Source organism: Scomber scombrus, chromosome 19, assembly GCF_963691925.1.
Source record: "Scomber scombrus chromosome 19, fScoSco1.1, whole genome shotgun sequence".
Taxonomy (NCBI): Eukaryota; Metazoa; Chordata; class Actinopteri; order Scombriformes; family Scombridae; genus Scomber; species Scomber scombrus.
In genome coordinates this window covers 10855644-10876175 of record NC_084988.1, presented here as the reverse complement: position 1 = coordinate 10876175, position 20532 = coordinate 10855644, and the positions used below count along the sequence as shown (strand labels likewise).

General features: G+C 40.0%; 2 protein-coding genes across 4 annotated transcripts in view; one reads left to right on the top strand and one right to left on the bottom strand.

The window, feature by feature from the left end:
* Positions 1-20532, bottom strand: part of stxbp6 (syntaxin binding protein 6 (amisyn)) — a 191817-nt gene that overhangs the window by 1099 nt on the left and 170186 nt on the right. The window lies entirely within an intron of this gene.
* The window catches only part of aqr (aquarius intron-binding spliceosomal factor), a 73800-nt gene that overhangs the window by 52284 nt on the left and 984 nt on the right, over positions 1-20532 (top strand). For both annotated transcript variants that reach the window (XM_062441029.1, XM_062441028.1), the window contains 10 exons: positions 1722-1857; positions 3614-3823; positions 5828-5965; positions 6053-6124; positions 7069-7256; positions 7406-7577; positions 10495-10665; positions 15440-15525; positions 18858-19032; positions 20359-20469. In XM_062441029.1, the coding sequence (XP_062297013.1) occupies positions 1722-1857; positions 3614-3823; positions 5828-5965; positions 6053-6124; positions 7069-7256; positions 7406-7577; positions 10495-10665; positions 15440-15525; positions 18858-19032; positions 20359-20469 (1459 nt within the window). The remainder of the gene's footprint in view (positions 1-1721; positions 1858-3613; positions 3824-5827; positions 5966-6052; positions 6125-7068; positions 7257-7405; positions 7578-10494; positions 10666-15439; positions 15526-18857; positions 19033-20358; positions 20470-20532) is intronic.

Genomic DNA, 20532 nt, shown 5'->3' with positions numbered 1-20532 from the left:
GGCACTGAGCAAATTGCACCCTATTGCAGCTTTTAGCAGCACTTCCAGAGGAGGAAGGGAGGGGTTATGCATGATGCTCATTTGCTATACCCTGTGCATATCTACTGCCCGGTATGAGTGGATGACTGTAGTATGAATAGCAGTGTATGCAAACTGGGGATCTGCAGATAGAAGCAGTCTGTTACTTTCTTAAATTATGCAGCATCATAGACATAAAAGAGTTTTAGCTAGCAACATTTAATATGTTCCCGCCTGCCTGGATGCCTCATAACAACATGCAGACTCCACACTCCTTCCACCCCACTGACACCAGCAAGAGGAGAGAGCCGGAGAGTTTTAATTAACACTGTATACGAGATAAAAAATGGAAGGCAGTGCTCCTCCGAATGCATCACAAAGGGAAAGCTACAGCACTATCAATTAACACTGCCTTTCTGCATTTCATGATGTATTTTGTGCTGCTTTAATTTAAATTAAATTTTAAAAGAGATTTTTTGGGAGTGGGTGTTGGTGGCAGTAGGAGAGAGACCACATTTATTTAGACAGTTTATATTTTGCTCTAGGTTTTAGTTTAAAAATAATTAACTGTATGTCAAAATGTGTCATGATGCCTCTGTTCATGTTGAAAATAAAATGCAGCATGCTCATGCAGGTTCAGACAAAGGCTCCCTCATTTTATGGTAGTTTTATATTTATTAGATTTGAGGAGAAAAATGATGCTTGATGCTGTCGATAAATGTTGTCTGTCTGCTGTTCACAAACGTGCATCTCATCTGGGTTTTCTGTCTCTGGGAGTAGCTGAATGTATTACAGGTCCGACATCCTGGGAAGCAAGGTCACTCTCCATTTTTGTTTTATTCATTTTATTCAGGCCAAACGGGCAGAGCAGTGTGATTGTCTTTGAGTCACCTGCTGACTGAGGATCTTTGCAGAGTATCTAAAAATAGAGTTCACCTCCAGTATTACCCTATGACCCCTCCCACTTCCTGTCTGTGTGTGTTGCTTGTCTTGTTGCCACCTGCTAATTGCTTTTAAGCAAAATTATTTAGCTGCACAATAGGATGCATGATATAATCCTAAACAGACCTTGTGTGCTGTCAAGGATACCCATTGCCCTCTTGGAACCTCTGTGCTCCAGTGGGTCATATTGATGATATATTTAAAATATTTTACCCTGTAAGATACTGTATGTCCTCAGATAACCATGCATTTTGCTCATTCTCAACCAAGGACAAAAACACAAAAATAGCAATTACAACCAAAATTCCACGCAATCAACTCAACAATCAGATAACAACCATTAGATCAAGATTAACTTTGCTCTGTTAATCAATTCAGGCAATAAACAACCTAATGCTGCTCTGGGAAGTGATCCAGATCCGATCAGAGACTGCATCGACAATGAGAAGAGACTTTATCTCACCTGTTTGTTTTATGTAATGGTTTGTCTGAGGTCTCTGTCTGGCCTTCCACACCAGCATGTAGGTCGATGAACATGGGTCATCATCAGTTGTGGGGCAGTGAAGTTGATACTGGAACAAATTACCAGATGTGCCAGATGTTTAGTAATAACATCAGAAAGTCACTGTATAAATATAGTTTGCACCTTTGCAAACAAATGAGACCATAATCTGCATTAATGCACGTGTTTGTGTTAAGTTGCATATAAGTTGATAGCTTTTGACATTGTTAACTAACTATACTGAGCTCTCTATCTCCAGATACGGCAGAGTAAACTATGTCCTAGCCAGAAGACTGGAGCTCCTTAGAGAGGTGGGAAGGTTACAGGAGAGCTTGGATGTCCCCGGTGATGTTTCTTACACCTGTGAGACTGCAGGACACTTCTACCTGTACCAGGTAAGGCTATCACAAGGTGTGCATGTGTTTCTATTATCTGCAGAGAGTCACAAAAAGTGTAATGGTCAACTAGTGTTTTAAAAAAAAAAAAAAAATATATATATATATATATATATATATATATATATATATATATATATATATATATATATATATATATATAAAAATAAATGTACAATTTTGCTATATGTTGTGCATGATATTACATCAAGCTAAATGTAGATGTAGATTAATGTTCAAATAAAATTCCTAATATAATAAATGTTAAGCAAAAACACTTTTCTCTGTCCTAACATTAAGCCTCTTACATCCTTGAAATTTGTGTTTGGATATTAGTATTGATTTACAGAAACATAGATTTCAAGATATAGAGGACATATTTTGCAGAATTGATTAGAATGGATTTCTGTATCATTTGCCCTGTTCCTCAGACATATTCATGCCAATCAAATCCAGATATAATTGAAGCTTCCATTCCCCAGACTCATTGCTCTTTTTTGCCTAGACAGCAAATACTTCAATACAATCTCAACCCTTGCTGTTAATTCCTGTCACCTAATTATCACTGTCCTCTTGGGCTTCTGTAATAATTCTGCTGCTGCAGACAATTATTTACCTGCATTCCCTTCATTACAAGTGAAATAATAAAGACATTATAGACACTTGTAACATAAAGAAGGGTCATGATATAGCAGTCATCTTAATTTTCCTTCCTCTTTTTTTTCCTCCCTTGAAATTAAGTAGCTGTTAGTGAATTATAGTATCACAGAAACAGTGTGAGGATGCCAGTGACATAGTCGTGGTAGTCATAGTTCACACTGCATCTTAATGCCGCAAGTTATCTGGCGAGTCGAAGCAAACACTTACCACATATACCACATCTGTTTCTGAGCTCCAGTGTCAGTGGTTGTTTCAAGATGCTCATGCTGATAGTCTTTGCACCTTGACAGAACTTTGACAATTGTCCCTCACACAAACACACCACTGTGGTTTATTATTAATTTGATGCTACATAGAGACTGATTTCTCTACACATCTCTCTGAGGTCTTGTGTTTGGCATAGCTCTTGAAACTGGCCAACAGTGTAGTTTTTAGATATTTGATGATTCAAATGTCCGGAAGTTGTTTGTGTGGTGAAACTGTGACCAAAAGCACACTACTCTGTCAATGATCAATGATCAAAATGCTTATAGGTATACTTAAGGTGCCGATGGTGAATCTTAATAGTCCTTTCAAACAGATATTTAACATGCAATTAAGCTCTGTCCTCAAGCAGAATTTTTAATGTTATCCTTAAAGTTGTTTTTTACTGGGGTATTTATAGAAGTAGGCTACCCTGCTGTGTGGCTGAAGCTGGTTTATTAGGTGCTCAGCAAGAGAGTGAGGCTATCTGCTCTCACGTATTAATTTGTGTGTAATGTGTTTTTAGTTTTCTGCAGAAAATTATAAGGAAATTACAGCATGCACCATTTAGGCTGGGTAGAGGAATGAAGAACCCCCAGTGTGTGTTCAAGGGGCATTTTTGTAGACATCAGACAGGCATCAAACAACTGGAGGCTAGTTTACTACACATCTCTATACCAGAAAGCTTAGCTTAATTGACGCATGCATTTAAACATTTCTTAAGTGATTCTCTGAATTTAAAAGCCATTGTCATTATATCTTCAAGACCACCAGTGATGCATTGTAACCTACTCTACCTTTTGATCGCTTATCCAAATTTATGCAATGCTCTTTTTCTCTCCCCCAACTACAGGTGATATCTCGCTGGGAACAGTATATGAGCAAAGTTAAACCTAAACAGGCCAAGAAAGTGGAGGTGGAGGCTGTGGCTGCACACTTTCCCTTCCACAAGTACTTCTCCAACGCCCCCCAGCCTGTGTTCAAGGGCCGGTCATTTGAGGAGGACATGGACATCGCAGAGGGCTGCTACCGCCACATCAAGAAAATATTCACCCAGCTGGAGGTAAGGAGGCCACTCACACACACACACACACATACACACACAAGTGTGCTAGTTCCTTCTCTGCTGAGCAACACCCAGTGGGATGCAAAGAGGTTACTTGAGTGCAGTAAGACACAGCACTTTTATTTATTGAACATAGTTCATTACAGTTCAAGTCAATGTTCTTTACACTAAAATGCACACAACAACAATTAACATGTACAAATGCACATGCTACACACACTATCTCCAACACACACACACACACACACACACACACACACACCGGCTAAGTTGGTGTTGGTGAAATCCAACATTTCAGATATGCTTGCAGTGAAAATAAGCAACATGACAATTTCTACTGATCTTTTTTTAACTTTATTTATCTCAGTCACTCTTTTTCAAACTCTTTCACACTCTTACAGACACTCAGATGTTATCATTCTTCCTCAGCCCATCGAGTATTTCAATAGGGATAACAATAACATTTCAGATTTATGGGAACACCAAGAAGGTCCCGGAAAAGCAATAAAGAAGTTATTGGCTGGAGGTAATATCCCAACACATGTGGTGACCTTGATTTATCTGGCTGGCCTCTGTATCACTGCATCACAGCACCTCTCCCTCCTCCCTCAGCCTCACCCATGCTGCAGTGAAATCTGTACACCCATTAAGAGGCATTGCTGTCTGCGGTGCAGGGTAGAGAAGGCAACATTCTGCTGAATTTGCTATCTGTCTACCTTTTCAAATGTAAAAGCAGTTTTGAATAAAGCTGTCATAGGAATATCCTAGGAATTTATTGCAGTACAGACAGACAGGGACACAAAGTGCCTCCTAGACAGACATCTCCTATTTCCTCTCTGCAGTCTCACAACATCTTTACCACTGTTTACTTCTTTTTTGATTTTTATCCCTCTCGTCTCTCCCCACAGTGTCCGTTAATCCTCACCATCTTGATTTCACCCTTCAACCGCTGTGGAGCCACGGGGGTTAAAAATAGATCTCATCAATATTGCATGTTTTCATTGGTTTAATATTAATGCTAAAATAGTAACACATCAAATATTTATACCCCAGTGCTGTCCGAGTCTACTTCTCCCGTCTTCGTTCTCTGCCTCTCTCCCTTCTCTGCCCCTACACAGCTACAGAGGCAACCTGAAAATAGCATGCCTGTTTACCCATATTCCCTGTTTTGTGCCTCCCCTTACTGCGTGGTTTCCACAGTGCCATGATATTGGAACTCTGAACTCATATTTTGATTAAGCATGGGCACTAAATTTTCCGTTCCAGTATAAGCCATGTAATAAAATCTGTGCTAAAGTGCTCCTCAAGCTGCAGTTATTGAACAGCAAACTACACCCAATATACTCTCTGCATAACAGCCCTGCGGCTTGCCGGCCTCTGTATCACTGCATCATGAGAAAGAGGAGATTGTTTCTTAATGAGAGTAGAAAGCAGAGGGATTATGTTAATGACATGTTTCGTTAAGGGCAAGAGATGTCGCCACACTCTTCTGTGACTGTCTTTTAGTTTGGAGTTATGAAGTGTCTGCAGGGAATCAAAAGAAGAGGCAAATGGAGCTATGATGAGTGCTAGGTTTAAAGTTAATCTACTGGGTTTTCAAAACACTTTCATTTTTCAAATGTGGGTAGAGACAAGAGAATATTGGTTATGTTATTGAATACTGAAGTGACTTTTTGTGATAGAGGTACTGTTACTTCACTGTTGTTGATCATCTTATCGATTATCTTAAACAGTAATCATTCATCATTTTGTCAGTATTGCCTCGAAAAAATTAAAGTGAAACATAATTTCATTCACAAATGCATTGACATATAATAGCTACCAATGTCCTGGTTGCCAAGTTCTTCACAAAGGTCTTTATTCATGTAGTTTTTAATTGCTTATGGGAGTTTATGGTTTCTGTGAATATCTTTCGGCTGTTTGTCTCCCAAATCACGTCTGTTATATTACTGTGCACAGTTATCAACTCCTGACCCTCTTCTCTCTTGTCTATCCTTGAAGGAGTTTAGAGCCTTCGAGCTGCTGAGGAGTGGACTGGATCGCTCCAAGTATCTGCTAGTGAAGGAAGCTAAAATCATCGCTATGACATGCACACATGCTGCACTCAAACGTCATGACCTGGTGGAGCTTGGATTTAAGGTAGGCTCCAATCAGTTATTTATTTACCACACAATAACTTGACTCTGTTATTTAAGTATTTTTTAAATTGTCGATTCTCCTTCTTAGTATGACAACATCCTGATGGAAGAAGCTGCTCAGATTCTGGAGATCGAGACCTTTATCCCCCTGTTGTTGCAGGTAACTCTTCTCAGTTTTAAAACTTGCTTTGGGACTAAGACTGTCCAGCTAAAAAATGCAACTATTGTCAAAAACCCCAACCATGCCCTGACTGAAAACTCTATTCCAAGCCCACATGCTATCATAGGTTCTGATATCAAGCATAGTTTAATCCTTTGCTTGGGACTGAGTCTTCTACTACCTGACTTTCCCTATTATGTAAGGTCTGACTGGACTGATGGGCCCCAAACAGAGTAATGATGCTTGTCTTTGGTAGTTGCACCTAATTGTCCGAGATAGTGCTAATGTCTGTTTACAGACGAGATCATTAAGCACATCTGCCCATTCAACAACCTCACTAGAGCTCCTCTCTGTATCTCCATTTTCTTTGTGAGCTATAGTGAGGGCCAGACATATGTCACAGTGAAACTGTGTATTCCTCCTGCTTTCCTTCCCTTTCATTATCCAGCTATTCAAACATCATCAGTGATTTGAGTGATTAAATCAGCTCTTGACTTACAATGGTTAGTACATCAATTTTTTCTGATGTCAAGCTCCAAATAAACCTCATCTAATGAGCAAAATCTGGCAGCATGACATAGACGTGAGTAAAACACACTGCATTGATCCTTCATGCTTAACTGTCCACCTGAAATGTTAATGTTATTATCTTTTGATTTGATTTTATATACAGTATATCATATTTTCAAGTCATTAGACAAAAACAAAATTGAATAAAGCTGGACAATGTTGCGTAGTTGTAGTGCACTGGGTTTACACATCTGCACATAGGTTGGACTTTACAGGCTGGAATCTTAATTTAAACTGGTACCTTCAGATAAGCTGCAACATTTATGTGCCAAATGCAGAAGATTAAAACAATTTTTCAACAATATTTTATTCAGGCTAGTACTGACCTCTTTCCTTCATTTAAGTATTCTCTGTATTTCTTCCCCTCTCTACAGAACCCAGAGGATGGATACAGCAGGCTGAAGCGTTGGATCATGATTGGAGACCACCACCAGTTGCCCCCTGTGATCAAGAACATGGCCTTCCAGAAGTACTCAAACATGGAACAGTCTCTCTTCACTCGATTTGTACGCCTGGGAGTGCCCACCATAGATCTGGATGCGCAGGGCCGTGCACGTGCAAGGTGGGTCACCCAGCAGATAACATGAGACTAGGGTCACTTTCAGCAGACTTCATTTTAGAAAAGATTCAGCGTCTTGGTGGTTGATGATGTTGCCACACAAAAAGGACATAGCAACAGTATGACAATGTTTTTATCTCCTCATTCCACAGTCTGTGTAACTTGTACAACTGGCGCTACAAACACCTGGGAAACCTGCCTCATGTTCAGCAAATGCCTGAGTTCCAGGTGCCTAACCCTGGCCTGACCTTTGACTTCCAGCTTATTAATGTGGAGGACTTCAATGGCGTGGGAGAGTCTGAGCCTAACCCTTACTTCTATCAGGTTAGTATTACACCCCAGGGTACACAAATACACACACAGCACAGTGGTTATTTGTACTCAGGGTGCATAAGGTACTAAGCACTTACAAAAAGTTACTCTCTCTGCGTCTACCTTATGTTGATATCACACATTTGAAACTCTCTTTGATTTTTCTTCAGAAATTAAAACCAAACTTAGAAAATAACAAGAATTTGTCATTTCCAGAAAATACTGTTAATATATTGTGAAAAATGGTTAAACAATAAGTAACCCATTGCCAGCTGGATGAATCTACAAAGGCTCTATATGTATTACTCTATGTATTACTACCCATTATTCAGTATCTACACCCAGTATTAAGTATATCTACAGCAAAGGTACGTACACAATGTAAGAAGAACAGCAGAAATAGTTCAGGTTACACAGTGTGCGGCCATTTACGTGCAATTTCCCAGCACAGTTTACACATATACACACATATTACACTTAGTTCCACCAGAGTAGCCTCTCAGCCATAGTTGTTGTACAGCAGTTCATTCAGTTTTAAATTTTAATGGTTTAGCTACCAGTCCATATGATATTCCATATGATATATTCATAACCCTGAGTGTGGCTAACACTGGCTGCCCAGCACAGACCAGTGGGTTTGTCCTTCACACCAGGAGCCAGATTGTGTTTCATCCTTTCATCCTCCACATTGCTGAGACACTCAAGATTGTGTGTGAGCAGGAGGCGGAGTTGATAGGGGTGTGTTAAAAAAAAAAAAAGGTTTATTTGGCACTATACCAGCATAGGAGGCAAAATGTTTTTGTTAACTCTAGAATGATCATTGTAGATTTTAATAAAATATTTAAAGTTATTAAGATTAAATGTAGACATGAAACTAGTTACCTTGTTTTACTATAAACACATTTCCTTTTAAAGTACTATATTGTTAAGCTATGTGCAGAATAAAAGTTAACGGTTGCGCCACTGATTTATAAGTAAACTCTGTAGCCAATGGACATGCTTTAGAGAACTTCATGAATGTAGGTCCAGCCTCGGTTCCTGTGCATGCTCATGCCCCTGAAGCTTCTTATTGTTCTTAAATCCAGACCATGTGCTCTCCTCGAGACACCAGGTCACATGAACCTCAACTCCATTTGCCTGTTGCCATTTTCAGGCTCCTCAAGGGAATTGGCAGGATCACTCACTATGCCTAACACACACACACACACACACACACATTTTCTTAGGAACCAGAGGGGAAAATTGGACACTAGAGAAGTAAATGTATCCAGTGTATGCTGAATGCCTGTCACAGCTGAACAAACACCGCCTCAACAACTGCTTTGCACTCATACAGGAACTGTACACCCATCACATGCACATACAGCCATGCGTGTGCACAGACAAGCAGAAATCCAAAGGTCTGTCCCTGCTTCTCGCATCATTTGCTAAAGCACTTTCCACATGGGGTCGTAGCCCATTGATAATACTCCCAAAAGTTGTCAAATGGCTCATAAAGAGTAAGATGCTTATCTAAATCAACATCCTTTGTTGATCGAAAAAGGCTTTTCAGCAGCTGTCATTTTGGCTGTTAGTGTAGGCTGTTCTGCTTCACAAGCTATATTTAATTTACATAAGAGCAAATGGCACTGTGAGAGTTATCACAGGTAGACTAGATTTATAGCTCCTGCTAGACAGTGATGTGTTTGTATCTATACTTCTCTGCCCCTTTTCCATCCTTCATTTTCCCCAGTTCTCATGCAGACTAGTGGGCAGATCTGTGGGCAACAGTCTTGTCAATTTTCAGATTTACTTCCAAAGTAGTTTGAAAAGACCAAAATTCACCTTCTATCTTAATTACAAACCTCAACACATCATGTGTATCGGTAGACACATAATCAGAGTGCACATTATTGTGTGAATTTGTGCCATTTGGACGACAGGCAACAGGCACAGAGGAACAAAGGTTGTCACAGTTTTTGTGTTGAATCCAGTGCAGCTGGATCAGGAACTGTTGATGAGGCTTCATTAATTATTATCAAAGATGTGAGACTGCAGTCCAGGCTTAATTGAAACTGGATAAATAATGCATACTATGTAGGCTTTTTTTTTTTCGGTCGCATTTGAAGGGCAGAAGTGTAGCCTCAAAGCCGGAATGCACATACTGAGGAATTTGTTTATTACATTGGATTGTTAAGTGGGTGAATGATTCCTTCAGTATTACCCTTCTTGTTTAGTCACATTTCGAGGACAAACTGTTCCGGGGCCTGTAGATTTGGAATTAGAGTCAGGTTAATAATTATAATAAATAGGTATGTTTACATGTTTTAGGACAGTGTTGTAGTTATTTTTTGTTTTTAATTACATGAAATAAAACTGAATAAGATAAAATATCTTCTCGTTGAGAAATTAGTGCTTTTATAACAGAATCTGGAAATGATTAGCAGCAGTATATCGGAAAACTTGCATTTCCTAGTTAAAATGTAAATATGGGTAATACGATAAGGCTCAGCCATCAGACTTAGTAATGAAACTTTTGATAATGCAGCCTTTTGTCACACTTCTAACAACACAATTAGCTATTCGGTTAATCTTTGAGCCACTTAAGAAATACTAAAGCGACAGTAACAATATGTCATTCATTCTCCGTGTTTCTTTGAAACGGGGTCCTTCCAGCTGTAGTGTGCTGATAGGTAGGAAGACCAATGTGATCGGGTACTTCAGCTAAACTTCTCCTCAATACTGTCAGTAATGTTTGATTTACTTTGAGTCAGTACAAAATCTTATTGTTGATCATTTGTTTTTGAGGTCATGCTAGTAGGCATGAAATGCATACTTTTATGTATTATGTACACACTATCTCCCAAACATCTGTTCAAAATATGTTTTGTGTAGTTATAATAACATCAAAATGTTATTCTTGCCCTCTTTTCTCTCTCACTCTGTGAAGAACCTGGGGGAGGCTGAGTATTCTGTGGCTCTGTACATGTATATGCGTCTGTTGGGCTATCCTGCTGACCGCATCAGCATCCTTACCACCTACAATGGACAAAAACATCTGATCAGAGACGTCATCAACCAGCGCTGTGGTGGAAATCCATTCTTTGGACAGCCCAACAAGGTAAGGACACACATGCAGTAGTTAATTTAAAGACCATGTGTTATAGTCTGTGTTATTGTTTTTTATAAACAGCCATCCCTCTATGTATCTCTGTATTATATGCAAATTAGGGAAAAGAATACGATATAAAGACAGCATGGGTTTAATTAAATGTTGGCTTGTACATATTTCAGTATTTCACATACTATACATTTAGTGTTAGTCATAACAAAAGAAAATCAAAATCGGCCGAGGAAATTGCAATAGGTGCACGTCTACTTCTAACGTGCTGCTCACACTCTGCCTCCTGTGAGTCTATAATATTGTCTCCTTGTTTTTTTCAACGAAAAAAAGATATATATATATATATATATATATATATATATATATATATATATATATATATATATATATATATATATATATATATATATATATTGTTTTCCAAAATACCTTTTTGACTTGTCTTTTTTGTCAACAATATAGCTATATGTTGGTACAGTTTAATGAGGTCAGTGCCATCTTGTCTTAGTCATGGGAAAAAAGGTTGTTAATGAACATATTTAGTCATAGTTTTCGTTACCAAAATTAACATTATGTGAGACACACCCGATTATACATACATGAAGTGTGCACACTCCTCGTATCACTTGAGGGTGATACATTTCTTCTCTCCTGTCAGGAAGGAATTCACAGCTCCAACAGACATGTTTTCACATCATGTACAGTGTGTGTAAGACTACTTTAGTAGAAACAAACACACATGCACATAAGTACAGTTTCTTCACACCTTCAGATGTCAGCTGCAGCCTATGCACCAACCTCATATATTCTGTTGCGCTGAGAGAAATTCACAGCTCCCTATACTCACAAGACCTTTGATGTAGCTGCTTCCCAGTACTGCAAACACACACACACACACACACACACGCACATTAATCTCTCTCCCTGTGAAATTTAAACATTTTAATGATGTAATGTTGTTATCCGTCAAGTGTTACATACATTAACTCCTCAGATTTAGTGGACCTGTATGATTCCTGCAGGAAGGGATATTAGGAGTGGCTCATGGAGGTTCACTCGACACTCTTGCGCAAAACAGTATTGTATTTTTGTCACCCTGGCCTTCATTGTACGGCTTCATAAAATCATGACAAGATTTTAAATGAGTGTAGAGTAAGGATACTTGAAGAAGTGTACCTGAAGGATATATATATAAACTACAATACACATGTTCATAGTAATTAACAAAATCAAAGTGCAGAGGAATAGCTATATCAGACTTTATTAGTAAGACCATTGTTGGTTTTGGTCTTTGGGATTATGGGATTTGTTAACAATAAGCAAAATGTAGAATGTTTTTAGCTTTTAATCTATAAAAGTACAAACACAAATTGCAGCTACTTACTGTTTAATAATTGTTTAAGCAGGCAATAATTGGATCCTTTTTTATGTCTTTGTGATAGCAGTTTGTTTAGGTAAAATGAATGATGCGTTCTACCAACTGCAGGTTTGAGTGTATAACAATCCCCTGTTGTGTCTGTATTTTGCAATGTGCAAGCTTTGTCTCCAAGTATATTCCTTGTTCTGACAGCTAGCCAGAAATTGTGCTTGGTCATGTTAAATGTCCTGCAATGTTAAGAAAGCGTCCTTCAGTGTGCTCGTGGCCTTAGTTGCTTGCCCAGTTATAAAGTGACAGGGGTGACAGGCTTAGTTGAGAAGAAAGATAGCTAGAGAGGGAGATGGATGAAAAAGAGAGAGGGGCTCTTGTGGAAAAATGCTGAGCATCTAAAAGGTCACGGCACTGAGCACTGGGTTCACAGTGTCTGACAATGTGTCAGCAGCTAAAACCAAGCAAATGTCAGCAGTCAGCCCACTTTACTGGGATAACTTTAATTAGACAGAAAAGGAGTGTAAGGCCAGTTAGCACCAGTCACAGTCCCATACTCAAATAAGCACAATAGCCCAAGCTGTCTACTGAATCTTAAACACAACATTTGCATGCAGTTATGCATCTTTAATGAATGTTTGTTAGTTAACTCTGGGAATTTTATAGATAAAGTCAGTTTGAGTTCCCTTTTTGTTGGTGCTGTATGTTTTGAATACTAGGGTGTTTATTCATCTAGGTTGCTAACCAAGACTTAAACACATAAATACAAACTGGATTTGGAGTAATAAGAGCTGCTCTTGTTTCACAAATCTTGGTCAACAAACAGTGATGGAATTGTAACTGATTGTGATAGTCAATCTATCTCCTGGTAGTTGAAATCCATCATTAGAGTCAAGTAGGGTGTGCCTGTGTCCATTTTTTTGCATTCCTCTCTAGCACTCCCACATTCATAGACATGACTACAAAGAGACACTTCTCCCCATCTCTCCTGTAAAATTCCTTCATTTTGTCAGAGCAGGAACCTTAGCAACAGAGAAAACAAGTCCTGCTGTGTGACAGCAACCAGGATGTCATCTAGACAGACGAAGATTGGAAACGTGTCCTCTTAACATGCCTCAGCAAGCCTTTTTAGGCACATTTGAAATCGTAAGACACATGGATATGAAGCCACAAGAAATGAGGCATTTCACCATTAACTCAAGTCTCCTGTGAAAAATGCAACAATCTGTTAGTCTGACATCTGCACATTCCCGGCCGTAATTGCCATGAATAAGACATAGCAGGATGGATAGACAGAGTAAGGAAAAGAGAAAGAGAATACAGATCCACCATTGACCATCAGCTGAGAGACAGTGTGTCATTGTCTTCATGAAAATGAGGAGAGGGAGGTCAAGATGGAAGAAAATGATTCTCTGTCAAATAGCCTCTATTGGCAACAAGCCGCTTGTATTTGTGCGTACATGAGCCTGTGTGTGTGTGTGCAAATATGTGACTCATAGCACACTGTTTGTGTACTTGCTTGTATCTATAGTCATGCATGTGCCACAATGACATGACCTCTGTAATTCACTCCCTGGAAGATTTCTCATAAATAACTAAACACCATGCAAAATGCTGTGCCTTGGGGAGATTCCTTATCTGGGCTTCTTTGTCACTGTCTGTGGGCTAAGAATAACTCACTCTCTTAAGCACCCCTTCTCTGCAAAATGAGTTGCACTGTTTCAGTTTAAACTATGTTGTAGAGTCGGCCACTTTAGTCCACAGTTAGTAGCCTACTTGAATGGAGGGTGCATTGAAGTGTGTGTGTGTGTGTGTGTGTGTGTGTGTGTGTGTGTGTGTGTGTGTGTGTGTGTGTGTGTGTGTGTGTGTGTGTGTGTGTGTGTGTGTGTGTGTGTGTGTGTGTGTGTGTGTGTGTGTGTGTGTGTGTGTGTGTGTGTGTGTGTGTGTGTGTGTGTGTGTGTGTGTGGACATTTGCACGCATACCACGGCTGTGTGACTCAAACATTAAACATTATACTTGAACGTACATCCAACAGCTCATGCTGTTATAAAACTAACATATTATTGCCTCTGGTCCTGCACCTGTTCTACATAGCAACAGGGAGACGTAAATAAATATTGGTCTACTACCTCATTAGCTCCATCTCTGTCTTTTACACGTTCAGACACACTCTACCCCCACACTCCTTTCCCAAAAGCAGGTTTTTGGAGGTTAGGCAAAGGGGAGGTTCAGAATCAAGTTGCATTAGCCAATAGGAGGTTACCACAGCCACATGATGATTTATTCACCATGGCTGGTTCATCAGTTGACAGTGTGGCTTCTCAAGAGTGGCTGATGTCCTATTGATCCACTTTAGAAAATGGATCTATAGTGGAAAGGCCTCTTTCTGCTGGGGTTTGGGTTTCTCAACATGTGGCCTATATAACCACACTGGAGTATTGTCTGTACAGTAGAAAGAAAGGACATATTTGTTTATGTAGTCTTTCTCTCAAAAGGTTTAGGCTAACAGTATTCCTTCAAGCTAGGTTGCCATTAGCATTAAAGATTCACAGAAAGCCTAGGCTATATCCACTGGAGAATGAGAAACTGGTGTTTTGACAGTAAGACATGAGTCCCTTTGATACCATACTCCAACAATACACTCCACAGATGTTGACATGGACTATAGCCAGTGCTATGCCACAAAGAGCGAGTACTGTATGTGTTATGGGTTCCATTTTTACATGTTTGCATCTGATCTCATTTTTCCAGACTTTGTATCAGGTTTAAAATGCAAGTGCAGTGGGATGTCTTTATTATGTAAGGTGTAACAGCACTTACCAACTCAAAACACAGCTCTGTTCTTCATATATGGGAATAAGTATGTTTCTCAGCAAGACAGGATTACCATGGTATAAAAGAAAATTGGCTGACATGGGTTTCCTTTTGCATTGAAAAAATATCGCACAGAGAGCCACCTCTCATCTGTTCTCTGTCTCCATGAAATAATCTCTGATCCAGTCAAGTAGCGTGGCCCCCCAGTACCTTGGCCCTGAGTCTCAGGGGCCCAGGTAAGAGGCTAGTGGTGGAAAATGCCCTCTAAGCCGTATTAGCCCCGCTGGCTGCCCATGTGGCCCATAGTGATAACGGCAATAACAAGAAAACACAGGCACTTTCGCTCGTCTTTCCCCTCAAAAATAAATAAAAAAGATGAAAAAAAGAATTTAAGACGGAGAGCAGTCTCGCTCATGTTTTTAAACATTTCAGCTAAATCCCTCTACCTACCCAAAATGCACAAGCTCATTTACTTTGCTACATTTATCAGCTGCCACAGCTTATTTAGCATATCTCTCATATGTGTGTGTATATTTATATATATGTGTGTGTGATTTTATGCTCACTAATGAATATGTCTGTCTTTGTAGGTGACAACTGTCGACAGGTTCCAGGGTCAGCAGAATGACTACATCATCCTCTCACTGGTCCGCACCAAAGCCGTAGGACACCTCAGGTAATAACTTCAATGCATGCCAAGTAGAAAAACTTAAAATAGATACTGTCAGCAGCTATTCTGCTACAAAAATACTACTACTACATACTAATACTGTGATAGAAACTACACATAAGATATACCTCCCCATGGGCAACAACACTGCAAAAATGTAGGCACTTAACTCTCTTGAGACAGCTGCTCTCAGGAGGCTTTCTCTTTTTGTCCATGTGTAACTACTGTATGAAGTTTGCTAAAAGAAAAGGAAGACAAAAACACTGTGGCTGTCTTGAAGTATGCATGAGCTTAATTTGAGGCAGAAAAGAGGATAAAGGGTGCTTCAGGACAGCAGCATGTCTGTGTAGCTGACTGTACTTTTTGTCCTGTTTAAGAGGAGCCATTGTGCTCTGATGATTGGGTTGAGAATATTAAACAAAGAGCTGTGCTCTGATTAAAGGCCCACCATGTAACAGTTATTAAGAGCCGTGATGGTTAACCAAACTCCAGCGGTAGATTTTATGTCTTTTCATTCCATGTCCCGTTGCTAGCTCCTCATGTATACTCCCTTGCTGGCTGCTCCTCTTAAAAGACTTGTCCTCTGCTCTCTTTATCTTTCTGCGTCTCCTTCTTCATTTCACTGAATTGATTTGTGGTGAAATAGCCTTTCACTCCTCCACTGCCATGAGATTCTGATGTGCTCTTCACACTTAATATGCTGCATGTTTTAATGCCAGACAATTGAGTCTGAACTCTTCCACAGTACTTAAGCTTGCTATGTTGGCCTCTTGCTTTGATGTAAAGTAGCTGCTATTGGAATTGCACTGTTCACAGCTTTATCGCAGATGTACTGCCAGTGCATTCACTCGCCCTCACATTGGACAGTCTGCAAATTGGAACCCCAGTGCAAATAATAAGTCGTTCCTTGGGCCTGGTCATTTTTAGCTTGCACAGAAAACACTTAAAAACTCTATTTTGTTCTTTCCTCATCTCACAGATAAAGTAATGACTTGATGTAGCTGGGAATGAGGAGTGCAGTGGGCCACGGAAAGTGGTAGTTTATCTTGTTGGCAGCGTCTGCTCTGCCCTCAGTATCATTCATTTGATCTTGTCTTACAGTGGATATTACACCCTGCCTTGTACACATTCTGAGCCCACTCCATGTGGGATTGTTGGCAAGAGCGTCTGCACAACAGTGCGTGCTGCAGTCCCAGTTACTAACGGAAGAGACATAGAATAGTACAAGAGTTTCTATTCTGCTGGGTTTTTTTTTTAAAGACAAGAACATGGAATTTATTTATTTGTTTATGCTGCCACATCAAATCCAATCAAACCACAGATTAGTTGAATTCCTGAGTATTAAAGCTTGATTAATAAAACCTTAATATATTTTTACTTTATTAAGAATTTAGAAATGTTGATGTTACAGAGATATACTTTTTAAACCATGTTGTCAGGAGCTTTAAGCCTAATGTTTAAATCAATAACAGAACATTTTAAATGATAGAAAATGTTTTCTAAATCCCATTTTTCATTGGTTTGCTTTAACATTATATTCATTCATTACATTCATTCATATTTTGGTGTCCCTGACACTTATGAATGGTTAGTTGACTGTTTGGAAAGGCAGTGATTCATGGGAAATGATTGTGCTATCCATTGTGTTTTTCCTATACTGGGATCACGCTTGTGCACCACTGAGTCCTACCTCACAGTCCTCATCCTGCACCCACCCCCTCTCTCTTCCTACATTTCCCCTTGTGGCAATCTGCTGCCGTGACAACCACGGGGACACAGCTGACCATATGATGAGCTGACCCTTGCTTTGACAGGAGAAGCATTCCTGCTGATACACACAGGCACGCTCACATGCAGGAACACACTGTTTGACAGGGATGCCCAGATCCAGACATGCTCTGACATGTACACATACATGTGGGAACACAAACGCACACAAAGTATTCATCCACTTTGCCCTGCCATGTCACAGCACAGCCCAGGTGGGCATCTCTTAGTAGTGCCATGTCCACAGGCTATCATGCTTCACGATTGGCTCATTTCATCTAGAGCTGTGTGCTCATTGGTTGTAGGCTGTTGTAGTTTGTCTCTGTGGAAACATTTTGCTTTCAAGTTTCATTTTGTACCATGCACCCCCTTTTCACTTGAAATGTGCAGCAGTTTTTACATAAATCTATAGGCTGTGCACATTAACTCACTCATAAAACCAGCACAATGGTTCCCATCATAAGCTTTTCCTTAACCCTTCCACATATTCATGGAGCTCATAATGCATATTGCAAGGATTAATTCTCTTAATCTCATGAAGTGCTCAGGTGGACATATTCCACAATTTTTGGCTGCATTTCAGTGCGTGTATTTGTTCATGTGTACTTTGTTAGTGCGTGCACACAAGCATGTGTGTGTGTACCAAATGTTCTACATCAAATAAAAGACTGTTTTCAGTATCACCAGAGCAGCTTAAGTAAGCCAAAGACTTCTTCCCCCTCAAATGATCTGCCATCTTCCATGCTCTATGGATCTCTACAAACCAACATGTATTTTTTCTTATATATTCACAGGACAGCTAAATGGTCATAGTTTGCACAGCTCCATTAGGTTGCCTCTTCATACACCTAAAACACACAATACAGAGCTTTATTACATCCTCTCTTTCCTATTTTGTATTGGTTCCATTTGTTAAAGAGCACATTTGTGTGGCTTTTTAAAGCTGTGTCAATAATATTTCACAATGTATATTGTATACAACTTCAATATTGTGAGAATAGTGTTTCATACACTATGCATTTGTATCTTACCATGTGTCCAAATGCAGTGTTTCACTTTTTAACTTTGGTATATAGGCTTTGAGCAACATTCCTCCTCAGTGTGGCAGGTTAACAACCACTTTGGCAATTACAGCAAGCTGAGAAAGATTCCTCCATTCTCAGGGAAATGACTCCTCTGTCTCTAATCCCTTAATTCTACTGGATGGCAAGAAAATGTAACCCATCTGCCCTCTCCTGTATTCTCCCACCTCTCCCTCTCGTTGTCTGCCATGTTTATCCCTGCCCTTTGCCTTTCATTCCTTTATTCCTCTTAGCTTTTATATTTATGCCCCTCACTTTCTGCTACTTATCCTTCACTAAACATCTCTCCTCCTACACTACCTTTTCTCTTCCTTTACAATTTTTGCTTGATACTTTCGCTTTAATCCATTTACTTAGGTTTTTGCCCCTGCACATGATTTCTCCTCCTCTTACAATTTCACGCTTTCTTCCCCCACACTCACCGTTTCTTTTTGATTTTTATCCCTTGTATCAAACCAATTTTAACTTATTTTTTTCTTAACTCCACAGGGATGTGAGGCGTTTGGTGGTAGCCATGTCAAGAGCCAGACTGGGTCTGTACATCTTTGCCCGGGTGTCTCTGTTTCAGAACTGCTTTGAGTTGACTCCTGCCTTCAACCAGCTCACTGCCAGACCACTGCAGCTGCACATCCGACCACACGAGTACTACAGCCAGGAACAGCCTGTACGTACACACACACACACGCCAGCTTCTTGAAGCACAATAATCTTCTACTCCATTAAATTTGGCTGATAATGAAGCACTCAAGCTCCAGATTTACTGATAAGAACTGAGCTTACTTCCCCCCGCACCAGTTCCCATTTCCAACACCATCCCCCTACAACCCTTGAAGTCACTGCTGCCACAGCCCCCTGATTTTTTTCTAATCCTGCCTCTATATTCTGAATGGAATCTTCATTCCCCTTGGTCCTAACTGGTCCGTAGTCTTACTGCAGCTTTACCCATAGGCCCTGTTCTGTTAACAGCATTTTGTAGGGGCCATCTGCAAGCATGGGAAAACACATTACACAAGCCTGGCTATAATTAACCCCCAAAGGTCAGAAGGCAAAACCACTCTCCCAAATCCCGCCAGGCCAGCATGAGATGACTGTCTGGTCATTGTGTCTCGCTGGCTGGCGTGTGTGGCAACAGGGGTGTCTAAAATACCCCATAGCCTCTGACACTTCCTCTGACTCTAGAGTGTTCATTCCCATGGGGGACAGCTCTTTTGGGCACACACATGCGGCCCCTGCTTAACCGCTCTGTCTGGAGTCAGTAAACCCCTGCTGCTTTCATGCAGATGCAGATTAAAAGTCAGATTTTGTCTGGCAACACTTGACAGAACTGTCATAGGCAACTAAACGGTGCCGATTCAGAAGCAGTTATCCTTTTTTTTTTTTATAACACTGCTACTTAATGCTCTATGAATATATACATATTTACAGCATTACTGGAGACTATTGGAAAGACGATAAAGCACTATGTCTAATCACAGTTACTCATTGGGAAGCACATTAAAGCACTAATGTTTTTACAGCAATAAAACCATGCACAGTTACGTTTTACTATACTGAAGCCGTCAGTGCATTCACGTTGACATGATGCCCAAAGGGGTCCTGTGAGGATCACCCCTGGATTTAGGAGGCAACAGCCCAGCAAAATGAATATTCTGCTCGCCTCACCCTTCAGTTTAGGCAGTAAGACTCTGTCTGCATACTAAATATGTCAAATTACGGACTCTGCATTCTCAACTCCTTTTTAGTCAAGTATTTGAATGTGTGTGAGCTGTGATCACTGGAGGCAGCAAGTGAAAAAAATGCTTTCAAATAATAAGCAGGTAGAGGTGGGACTGAAGTGAATTGTAATTTCCCTGCACATTTTGCCTCAGATCAGTTGTTTACCAGGAGATGCGCCAAACAACACAGATTCTTCATTATCATTCCATTCACATCACATCCAGGGTTCCAAACAATCTTTCTCTAACTATTATTTTTGGTTTCTTCCCTTCAGAGAGATGCTTCTGGACAGCCAGACCAGATTGTCAAGAACATGCCAGAGATGGCCAACCTAGTGTACAATATGTACATGCACATGATCCAGACCTCCATGAAGTACAAACAGGTAAAACCTTTAATAAAAACAACAATGTATAGTGTCAAAGAGGAGATACACTACTGTAAATCA